The sequence below is a fragment of the Crinia signifera genome, chromosome 11 (assembly GCF_055691185.1).
Source record: "Crinia signifera chromosome 11, ASM5569118v1, whole genome shotgun sequence".
NCBI lineage: Eukaryota > Metazoa > Chordata > Amphibia > Anura > Myobatrachidae > Crinia > Crinia signifera.
The window spans coordinates 106,503,588-106,515,993 of record NC_139227.1 but is presented as its reverse complement, the minus strand read 5'-3'; the positions used below and the strand labels follow the sequence as shown (position 1 = coordinate 106,515,993).

General features: G+C 43.8%; 1 protein-coding gene across 2 annotated transcripts in view; it reads right to left on the bottom strand.

The window, feature by feature from the left end:
- Window positions 1–596: 596 nt before the first annotated feature.
- Window positions 597–12,406, bottom strand: part of PTDSS2 (phosphatidylserine synthase 2) — a 70,710-nt gene continuing 58,900 nt past the window's right edge. For both annotated transcript variants that reach the window (XM_083164150.1, XM_083164151.1), the window contains 3 exons: window positions 11,879–12,024; window positions 7,697–7,882; window positions 597–6,027 (listed from right to left, as the gene is read on the bottom strand). In XM_083164150.1, the coding sequence (XP_083020276.1) occupies window positions 5,913–6,027; window positions 7,697–7,882; window positions 11,879–12,024 (447 nt within the window). In that variant the 3' untranslated portion in view covers window positions 597–5,912. The remainder of the gene's footprint in view (window positions 6,028–7,696; window positions 7,883–11,878; window positions 12,025–12,406) is intronic.

Below are 12,406 nucleotides of genomic sequence, written 5' to 3'. Positions count from 1 at the left end.
GCAGGAAATCAAGTAGAGGTCAGTAGGATCGGTGATGCTTTAATATACATCAAGAGGTAGTTCCACTGATGGCTGTACAAACGTGCAAAATGCAGCCCTTGTTTTATGAATGACACCGCATGTACGGATGTATGTAGAGGATCTCAGTCTTAGAACCACACATGCCTTCAGAAATGATGGACCTGGGCAGTCATTCATAACATTAAAGGCATTCCAACCCCCTCCAGTCAGTTCCTCTTTCTATTTGTCCTAAGGAATTAGCTACAGATTGATGCAATATCCTTAGGTCTTCATCTACGCTGGTTTCCTTGGAATCTGAACGATATGTCAACAAGGTCAAGGCCGACATGCACAAAGTTGACAGACAACATGTTGACATAAGCAAATATTTGACACGGCTATGGTTAACAAATGAAGGTTGACATGTATTTTGTGATTTTTTTTTCTCCATTTTTTAGGGGGACTTTTCTATACTTTACCAGCCACTTGGACGCAGATTAGGGAAGTGTCCCAAACTGGTGAGTGAAGCGATACACTAAATCGGGGTCCAAGTGCTCATGCGTCAAAATAGCCCCTTAGGAGGGGGGGTGGGGGGGTGGTGTTTCAACCTTTTTTCCAGCCGCAACCTTTTGGGATCACGGACATGATCCACACCCTGTCTTCTTACATAGTGTGGGGAATCTAAATAGGTGCGAGAACCTCGCTGTGGTGTGGTTGCGACTGCCTATAAAAACCAAAAACATCACCCAAACCCATCCCCTTGGCCCCCCTCCTAGTGAAGGACATTCTCAGAGTCCTACAAGTCTGCACAGTCGCATTTACTTGAGGGTGAGAGCTGCTCATTCCCCTTATCCATGAATTTGTTACCAGCTCTGCACAATGAGCTTCCTTTTCAGTTGCCTGTCATTCTTCATGTCTCTGCCCTTTAACTACCACCTCAGTCATATACATGTGATCTAGTCGCAATAGTCCATCTACCCAAACATTATCCAGCTTCGGAACGGAGCTGCCAGTTAAGAGGCAAACCGGAACCTCAGCCTATACAACTACACACAGCATATACTTCCCTTTGTATTAAAGGACAATCAATCAAATAATGTATTTCCTTTTTTATATAGTGTTACAGAAGTATTTTTACTATAGATCCTGTTGGCCTATATTTCCAGATTTTACTTTAAACCAGGTCTATATTTCCAGATTTTATTGTAATTTTCTTTCATTATACTCTTACACGTAGGACAAAAAATTATTGTACTGGGCCTATGTGTAATCCACATAATGTATTTTCCCTTTCAGGACCTGTTTACCCAATGCTAACACAGCGATGCTTTCTGGTGCAGAATATAGGATTGCTGCCTCCTACAGTACATCCATTTTTCCATATCTGTTAAACAATCCAACATTAGTCATATAATGTAAACACATTATGCCACAACGACTGGGCAGGCCAGTAGGATTGGATACTGTGCAGAACAAAGGATTGCTCAAGTAAGGGCAATAGGTGAGAAAACTAGCTTCATCCACTTTATGTAGAGTATGCGTCTGCTGTTCACCAATGCCTTGGAGACACACTTATTCAGCCAGTTATGTTATATCATGTTCCAGCTGAGTGTATTCAGAGTCGGACATGAATAATGGACTCCCTGCATTTCACAGAATTCCACAATTTCATCAAAATAGAGATTTATTCTTGCTCTACCTACTTTATTAATCCAACAGGCCGAGCGCCCCAAGTCTGCACACAATACTGGGTAAGACCATATACAGAGGCTAGAGCAATGTTCTGCAGTCACTACATTGATCGAAATGCAGTGGTTTCTAAAGGCACCTCAGCAATCCAGGTTTTATCGATAGCAGTGTTTGGGCAGAGATGTACTCAACCTGACTCAAATACTTAAGCCACCTGTGTCTAAGCACAGATATCGGAACTGTTGCTGTAAGACCGCATGTAAGACTCCAGCCCGTAGGTAAATCATATGTAGACGTTGGCAGCCGTGCACTAATCAATTCTGCTCTTGTGCCAGGATCCATCATTGACACTTAACCCTTTGAGTGCCAAGTGTAGCTGTCAAAATAGGTGCGGAAATTGCCAAACATTTTTATTCATCGTAATTACCTGTAATATTTACACGTATATAACAAACGTGGGACACTGCCATTTTTATTGGATATCTTGAACGTCTCCCACAGAGAGGGTGGCACCCAATGGGTTAATTTCCGATGGTGCGAGGACTGTGCATGCATTCTGCATATGTGTCGAACATGACAGGCTGTGGGTTACGGACAGCTGTACAGGACAATGCCAGGAGGACAGGTTACGGCAGTGCCTATATGCGCACATAACCTGTCTGCAGCGTTACCAGAATTACCGGCTACTAGTGTGATTTGCATCAGACCCTCGGTGCATAGAGCCACTGATAAGGTGGGAAAACCAGAATGCTGCCCAACTGCTTTAGGTGTCTGCTCATCATCAAATAATTAGATTACATTTCATGCTTTTATTAAAAACGAATTTATCTACAATAAAGTAGTTACATGACCTTGTATTAATAATGAATTGGTTATCTGCCTAAACAATCCTATACACCTTTTATCAAACTGATCAAAAATCCTAATATGCGTCTAGCAATAAACTACATAAACATTGGGACCGTCACTGACAAACTGCCCACACACCTACCTTCAAACCAGTGCTGGGAAAAGAGGTTTTCAGGGAGAACAAAGCGTCTGGCAAGATGGATAAATTACCTTTGTAGATCAACCTATTGGGGGCAGATGTATTCAGCTTTAAAAAGATCACCCTTGCGGTTAAAAGGGATTACTGTCCAGCCGGGTGCCGGACGGCTCCCCGACAGTCGGGATTCCGACAGTCAATACTCCGACGTCGGAATCCTGACTGCTCCCTCGTGGGGGTCCACAACCACCATAGAGGGAGAATAAAATAGGTGGCGAGCACAGCTCGCCCCCGTGCCCGCAGCGTGTCGAGCGCAGCGAGCCCGTAAGGGGCTTCATTGCGCTCCCCACGCTGTGCAGTCGGGATTCCGACGTCTGAGTAATGACTGTCGGAATCCCGACTGTCAGGTAATTATACCACACCCGTCCAGCCAATCAGCTCCTTGCTGTCATGTTATGGGCTGTATTTGAATAATAACAGGTAGGAGCTGATTGGCTGGACATCACCCTTGCGTTTATTGCTTTTTAAAGCTGAATACATCTGCCCCCTTGTGGTGATGAACAGTACGTACTGCACATGCAGAAGGATAATGTACAGCTGTATCCTGGGACAACTCTCCTGACTGCACTACATGGATGCAAGTCTGTCCAAGTTCCTTAATCTTGCCGCAAAGTTAGCGTACATTAAACTTCGTACTAGAGTCTTCCTGTAGCAAAAGAATTAACAGAGTGCAGATTACGCATATCTTTTACCCTAGAGTGAAATATGTTGCCCATAGCAACCAATCAGCTTTGAATTTATTATCTAGCACCAAATATAGCTAGAATCTGTTGCTATTGGCATAATAACTTACACTTTCGTAAATGTACCCCTTAGAATTAGTGTTTTGGTGTGGCTTAGTTGAAAAGTTTGCATTAATAGGATATATAAGGATGCGTGGATGTGGACACAGCTGTAAATGATTGGGGACCAAAAATCTTGAGAAGTTTCTCCAGTTTGTCAGTCATTGCAAGGACAAACACACTGTACACTAACTGCCAAGACAACTACATCACAACCAGTGCTATGCAAAGTCATTTTTCAGGTGTCCATAAAAGATCTGGCAGGAGAGATGGATTACCTTTTTAGAACATAAGATGACATTACAAACTCAGAGCAGTACGTACTACACACGCAGAAAGATAATCTACGGCTGGCTACTGCTGAGAAGACATCACTACCACAGCCAAACCAGCCTGCTCTGTCATGGGGGACTGCACTTTGCTAGCTTAGTAAGAACAGTGGAATGGACCAAAGTTTGGTTGTCTGTATTTTCAAGACCGAAATCAGCAAAATCTAGAACCCAAGTAAAGCTTGTCCACACAGATAAGCCTGCACATATATCAGTGCACGCTCAACATTACTCAATTAACCTTCAAAACACCTCGTAGGTCGCAGTTAGGGCTACAGTACATTAAATACTGGCATAAAATAGCTTTACATTCACTAAAAACACTTCCATTATGGAGGTGCTAGATGGGAAAGAACACTGGGGAACAGTCAATCTACTTCTCGATTCATTTTGTTCTCCTAATCATGAATATACCTTGTTTATTTTTCAATTGGGTTAGAGAGGAGATATGAATGTGTTTTGCATCTCAAAACGTGACTACCAGCTACGTTATCACAAACAAAACAAATGATCCTTATTGTTAGAAACTGAAACCAATTCAGCCATAGTGAAGCTCTAATGCGAAAACAGGACCTGCGAGTACTTGCCAACCAATATTAAATCCTTTCGCAAGAAAAATATTTTTTTCCAGTGAAATCGATGAAAATATATATATATATATATATATATATATATATATATATATACATATATATATATATATATACACACACACACACACACACACACACACACACATATATATATATACACACACACATATATATATATATATATATATACACATATACATACACACATATATATATACACATATATATATATATATACATACACACACACACACACACATACATACATACACACACACACACATATATATATATTACACACATATACATACACAGTGACAGTTTGTGTGTACATCTGTTGGCAGCGAGTCACAGCTTTCTCTCACATATGCACAGAGGCAGTCACAGGACCTCTATACATTTATAAGAATTTGCTTCAAAACAGACTTACTTGTAAAATTTAATTTGCTCAATTTGAAGTAGCTTACTAGTCTAGCCCGCTTTACTTAACCCTTTCAAGTCCAAAGTCTGGTCAGGCTCAACAGCCCTAGCGCTAGTAGCAGAGCCAATGGTGAGCTACTTTAAAATAACTTTAACAACGTTCAACATTCAATGTAGCCCATTTTTTTATAACAAAAAAAAAAGTACTATTAATTTAGACCAGACTGCAAAATTGGACTGCAAAAGGTTAGCACTTAGATTTTCTTGTTTAAAATAAAAACTACAAAAACATTAACGTAACAAAAATTACTTTTATTTGTGATAACGTAGCTGGTAGTCAAGTTTGAGACACAAAAACATTAATATCTCCTCTCTAACGCTGGGAGGAGAAATAAGCATATCTCAAAAACTAGAGCCAATTAAAAAATAAGGATGGCATACGCCATACTTGGGAGCACAAAATTAATCAAAGATAGACTCTTAAATCCAACAGATTGACAGTTCCCAAGTGTAATCATGGGGCCTCATGTCAGTAAAGTATGATCATGGAAGGGAGACAATCTATTAAATTGCCTCCACTGTATGTAGAGGACACGTCTTCAGAGAAATAAGCACATTTATCCTTAAACTCATTTTCATCAAGTGCTCAAACTGTATTTTGTTTTTTTTTTATCCATCAATTAAAACATTAACTATTAATATGGAATGCTATTAAAAGTCTCAAAAATATATCAGTTTTCAGAAATACCTAAACGAAAAATACAGGACCACACTAGTTATAACTTGAAATACTTTGCTACTAAACAAAAGCTGTAAGTCCTACGAGGCAGGGGCCCCTCTTGTGTCTGGTGCAAAACAGCAGGTTTGACCTTCAAGTTCCAGTTTCCATTCCACAAGGGTAAAAAGGAAAAAAAAAGTGTGACGCACAAAGTTTTATGGATTTCAATATTAAATAGCAGTAGTATCCAATACATTAAAATACAAAAAGTACAATTCATGTTCAGTAACGGTGGGTCAGGCAGAAAGACCACTTGCAAGGTTGGTTTTGCAAACCTCAAAGAGTTTTCGGTTTGCTTTCAGAATTTGCTTCCCCATTCTGCTGTACCGCTTCAGCCGGTCTGTACTCCTGTTTCCGCCGGTGAATTTCTTTATAACGCAATGTGATGTCTCTGCAAGTAAAAAAAAGGAAAAATAAACTGTGAAAGTTTTATGGAAGCAGAAATGAAAGTCCTATAGTATGTTCGGAATCCTCAAGGTTCCCACACATGGAGCGGTTTGGGCTTACAGATGTCGGCTCCCGCGCACATCACAGAACTTCGCAGAACTTCCTCAGGGTAAATCGGTAAAAGCACTCAGCAGCTCTGTGAATAGTGTCCACCCCTATAACAGCTCCTCAGTCATGGGCCTAGAGTGGTGACCTGACTCCTAGTTCTCACGGGTTACTGCAGACATATACAACAATACAGTGACAAGTGTGAGTGATCATCATGTATATATGAAGTATAATGGGGCATTCCCCTGGCAGTCCAATTGTTACTTCCTCATCTTTGCAGCCACTGCCTACGCTATGGAACTTACGTAGCGTACGGCACACCACCATCTATTACCTTTAGTAAAGTGGTCACGAGGGAAGCCCGCAACCGAGCCCGAAGCGTGGCGAGCCCACGATGGGACGATGATGCTATTCTGAAAGTAGCTTATGTAACTGGCGTAAGCGTTGGCCACAAAGATGAGGAAGTACCATCCAATCTCTCTAACATACTGATAGAAAAAGTATTTCCATCCTTCCAACTTACTAATGGGAAACCCCTTATGGGCAACCACAGACCTAGAACCAAATCCAGGTTGTGCTCATGCATGAGGAAAGTAAACAATGAATTTATGAAAATGGGATGTTCCCCATAACAACCAATCGACTTCTTTAGCACCTTCAAGAAAAATAGAATTTGAATGGGTTGCCCGTAGCAACATCCAATCTTTAATAGAACTCCCATCTTAGTAAACAAACCCCAAAGAATTCAGAGTAATGGAAACGTTATAGGGTCTGAAATCCCTGATATTTAAATAATTAAATCTTCCCACCACCCTACCATACATCATAAAAAATATATATGTCTCATGTATAATTTGCTCCCTCTTTATATATTACATTTCTGTTTCTTGAAGATATTCGGTCTAGTTATTTATGTGTCATAACAGCAAAATGAGGGCTCCATAGTTCATGTTTAATTAGAATGCATTGTGGTCAAGTTGGTGATTAACAGTGATAGAGAAGCAATGGTGGCTTACTTACAGATGTGTATAGTGATATCTGGGCCTTTTACCCAGAAAAAAGACCATGTAAGCAATTATCACGGCTACTCTCAGGGATGCACTAGTGGTTGTTAGAACATCTACATAATAGCAGTACCACATGATCCACTAAGCTTAAAAAGTGATAAAATGGAGTTCATAAACAGCCAGCCAATCAGCTCCTACCCGTTATGCCACAGGCTGTGTTTGAAAAATGACAGGCAGGAGCTGATTGGTTGGTTGTTTATCACTGTCCATTTTATCACTTTTGAAGTTTAGTGCATCTGGCTCTCAGACTGCATAAAAAAAATACAAGCTGCTCATTTTCGGCTATCATTTAAAGTGTCATAATCCCATATAACAAAAGGCAAACACTGCACTTCACCTCTATGGGGGGATTCAAAGGTTTTGCGCAATGGAGGCTACTAGATGGAACTGCAAGTGTTGCGCTGTTCGGGAGTGCAGTGGCAGTTATTAAAGGTTATGCTGTTCTGCCGTTTTGATGGGCTGCCTTACTACTTGCATCATCTGCTTCGGTGCTCATACCTGATAAAGAAACGCCATGCTGTCCACAGGAGTACAAGGACTATACCCAGGATCCAACACTGCGTGACATAGAACGGTATAGGTAGCGTTAGGGTGTAAGGGTCGTATTTTACAACAATCAGGAACTCTGTCACGGTGATCGCCGCTACCATCCATGCTTGCTGGCCCAGTTTTTTGTAGAAATGTCTAAAGAAGAAAAGAAAAATCCAATTACTGGGAATTAAATGGTTTATCATTTGTTTAAACACAATTATAACTGCAGACATGTACGAGTGAAGAAGAGGATATCACTCAGTACATAAATTACTTTCACAGCAAAATATATGTCACATCTCTGTAGGAAAGACAAGTGTATGATGTAGTGCAGGCACGTCCAACCTGCGGCCCTCCAGATGTGCTAAAACTACACATCCCAGCATGCATTGCCATCATTCTAGCATTCCCTAATAGCCAAATTGTGGCAAGGCATGCTGGGATGTGTAGTTTTAGCACATCTGGAGGGCCGCGGGTTGGACAAGCCTGATGTAGTGTATGATGTAACACTTAAGCCAACCCTAAAGCAGAATTGGTCAGCGAAAGCCTACACCAGGCGACTTCAACACCATGCTGAGTGATATAGTTTAGCATACATCGCTCAGCACACACCCCTGACACACATGGTATGCACCAGCGATGTGTGCGGAGTGATATAGTTTAGCATAGACCGCTCAGCACACACCCCTGACACACATGGTATGCACCAGCGGTGTGTGCTGAGTGATATAGTTTAGCATAGATCGCTCAGCACACACCCCTGACACACATGGTATGCACCAGCGGTGTGTGCTGAGTGATATAGTTAAGCATAGATCGCTCAGGGCACACCCCTGACACACATGGTATGCACCAGCGGTGTGTGCTGAGTGATATAGTTTAGCATAGATCGCTCAGGACACACCCCTGACACACATGGTATGCACCAGCGATGTGTGCTGAGTGATATAGCTTAGCATAGATCGCTCAGGACACACCCCTGACACACATGGTATGCACCAGCGATGTGTGCTGAGTGATATAGTTTAGCATAGATCGCTCAGCACACCCCCCTGACACACATGGTATGCACCAGCGATGTGTGCTGAGTGATATAGTTTAGCATAGATCGCTCAGAACACACCCCTGACACACATGGTATGCACCAGCGATGTGTGCGGAGTGATATAGTTTAGCATAGATCGCTCAGCACACACCCCTGACATACATGGTATGCACCAGCGATGTGTGCTGAGTGATATAGTTTAGCATAGATCGCTCAGAACACACCCCTGACACACATGGTATGCACCAGCGATGTGTGCTGAGTGATATAGTTTAGCATAGATCGCTCAGAACACACCCCTGACACACATGGTATGCACCAGCGATGTGTGCGGAGTGATATAGTTTAGCATAGATCCCTCAGCACACACGGTATGCACCAGCGATGTGTGCTGAGTGATATAGTTTAGCATAGACCGCTCAGCACACACCCCTGACACACATGGTATGCACCAGCGATGTGTGCGGAGTGATATAGTTTAGCATAGATCGCTCAGGACACACCCCTGACACACATGGTATGCACCAGCGATGTGTGCGGAGTGATATAGTTTAGCATAGATCCCTCAGCACACACCCCTGACACACATGGTATGCACCAGCGATGTGTGCGGAGTGATATAGTTTAGCATAGATCGCTCAGGACACACCCCTGACACACATGGTATGCACCAGCGATGTGTGCGGAGTGATATAGTTTAGCATAGATCGCTCAGGACACACCCCTGACACACATGGTATGCACCAGCGATGTGTGCGGAGTGATATAGTTTAGCATAGATCGCTCAGCACACACCACTGACACACATGGTATGCACCAGCGATGTGTGCTGAGTGATATAGTTTAGCATAGATCGCTCAGCACACCCCCCTGACACACATGGTATGCACCAGCGATGTGTGCTGAGTGATATAGTTTAGCATAGATCGCTCAGCACACACCCCTGACACACATGGTATGCACCAGCGATGTGTGCGGAGTGATCTGTGCTAAGTTTCTTGACCCACATGTATCGCGATCTGACTAAATCTTGACCACAAGATCTGAGTGGGAGATTACGATACGCGACAATGCATCGCAGTTGCTTGGGGGGCATACACAAAAAGGGATCCAGGCTTACTATCTAAGCCAGGGGTGTCCAAACTTTTTGCGACGAGGGCCAGATTTGGTGAAGTGTAAATGTGTGGGGGCCGACCATTCAGCCTGACATTCTTTGAATCATTACACATCAGAATGATCCCCCACTCTGCCCCCATTCACTCTATGTCCCCCAGCCTGCCCCTTCACTGTATTTCCCCCAGCCTGCTCCTCCTTCACTGTATGTCCCCCACTCTGCACCCATTCACTCTGCCCCTCTTCTCTTAATGTCCATCAGTGCCTCCATTCATTGTAAGTCCCCAAGCCTGACCCTCCTTCACTGTATGACCCCCATTCACTATGTACCCCACTCTGCCCCCATTTACTGTATGTCCCCCAGCCTGGCCCTGCTCCCCCTTCTCTGAATAGCCATCACTGCCCCCATTCACTGTATGTCCCCCAGCCTGCCCCTGCTCCCCCTTCTCTGAATAGCCATCACTGCCCCCATTCACTGTATGTCCCCCAGCCTGACCCTCCTTCACTGTATGTCCCCCACTCTGCCCCCTTCCTTCTCTGTATGTTTCCCAGCCCCTTGTGTGAGCGAGCGGAAGGAGAGGCAAAGCAGGCACTGCAAGGACAGGAGATGCTTGGGCCCCCCCTCTGCTGCCGCCCTCCTTCGTTCTGCATGTTTCGGGAGCAAGCTTCCCCCTTGCTGCACCCCCTCCCCAAACACTGCTGTCACTGATTGTGGAGTAGGGTGATATACGATTGCAGCAGCAGGGGTAGGACGCCAAACACATCTGACTGTGGCGGCCGGCACCTCCTCACTGCAGCAGACAGCAAGGTAAAGGTGCGCTCGCCGGGGACCCACCTTTAGTGTCCTGTGCTTCCCACATCTGATGCTCTGCCCACTTCCAGCTGGAGGCTGCGGGCCGCTTGAAATGACATCACGGGCCTGACTTTGGACATGCCTTATCTAAGTGATCTGGACAGATCGCTTAGAAAATGGGATAAAATCATCCCGTGTGCATTCCACCTTACAGCAACAAAGGACTGACTCTCAGATCCTCTAGGACAGGTGGATTTCAACATGTGGCCTTCCAACATGTTAACACTGGCAGGGCATGCTGGGAAGTGTAGTTCCACAAGAGCAGGAAAGCACAATGTACTAACAAACCTATGTTAAAACGCTAAAAACGTTTGAAACCAAGAAATTATGGTTTGCAATTAAATCTTCCCTCTCTCATCCTCCCATTTAATATTTGTGAAAAAAGAAAATCATTAAAATCCCTAAAAACAACAAAAAACCCTGTTGCATGTGTAACCCCAGGGTTCCAGAGGAGGCCACAGTACACTGTATATTCCTATGTTGTAGTGCAGCATTAATGGAAGATTCACACAGTGCACATTATGCTGCCATCTAGTGTCGGTTAGCCGGTAAATCTCTAACGCGATTGCTACATTCACACGCTCTGAAAACCTGCACTCAAAGCGACAGATTAACAATAACGGAGGTGTTCTCAGAATTTTTTCAGCTGAGTGGCATCAAAAAGTAACCGGGCAGGTGCCGTCACAATAATGTGTAAATCATGACCATAATGACTATCCTCAGACGACTGTTCCCCGCCAAGACTGCGCACCTCTTTTTCAGCACTGTGGGAGGGATCTCTGCCCTCCATCAGTGTCACAGTGTGACACTGGCAGCCAAATGGAGCACTAGAGATCATGTGACTGAAGCCAATATCACATCCGGTGCTCTGTCCACCATCACTGTCTGCTGGAATGTGAACGTTGGAGAGGGCGCTGGGCGAACAAGGGGACACGCACATTACTGCACCTACGGACCCATCCACTGGGGATACAGATTGTGTTCCCAGTGGATCCCCCAGCAGCTCCAGTAATGTGCTCGTCGAGGCAGGTGGTAATGGCTACTTGGCGCTAAGGAGACACATGCCAGATGGACCGGCCATAATGTAAAGCTTGGACACACCAAAAAAAAACCACTACAATGCAGAAGCACAACTTACAAGTCGTCCATGAAATCGTAGATTTCTCTCATGGCCACACCACCCACGTTGACGAAAAACACCAACCGCAATAAAACCAGGTAGTGTTCTGGAGGCATCCACAGGACAAATTTGAGGTAAAATGTGTTGAGTTCTGCCAGTAAAAACTAAGGAGGAGAAAGCATGGTTAGGAATATATAGGAAAGGTGTTTTCTGCTAGATATACAGTATATTAAAGTATAGCTGGAGACCTGCGCTATGGTATTCACAGTATATGCACAATCAATCTTATACTTTTATAATAACCTGTGAGAAATGTGATACTTTGAGCGAGTTCTCATTTCTTTTAAGGCAGCAATCATTCATGGGCGTTCCCGTGAAACCGCTGGGTGTTCCCATGGTAATCGGCTGGTGTGGGCGGGCAACTGACGTCAGCTGCCCGCCTACTTATCGCAGAGCGCTCGCGGATCAGAGACATCCGATACCCCTTTCACACCGCACTTGTTAAACAGTATATTGCCATTTTTTTCCATTTTAAAATGTTTAAGG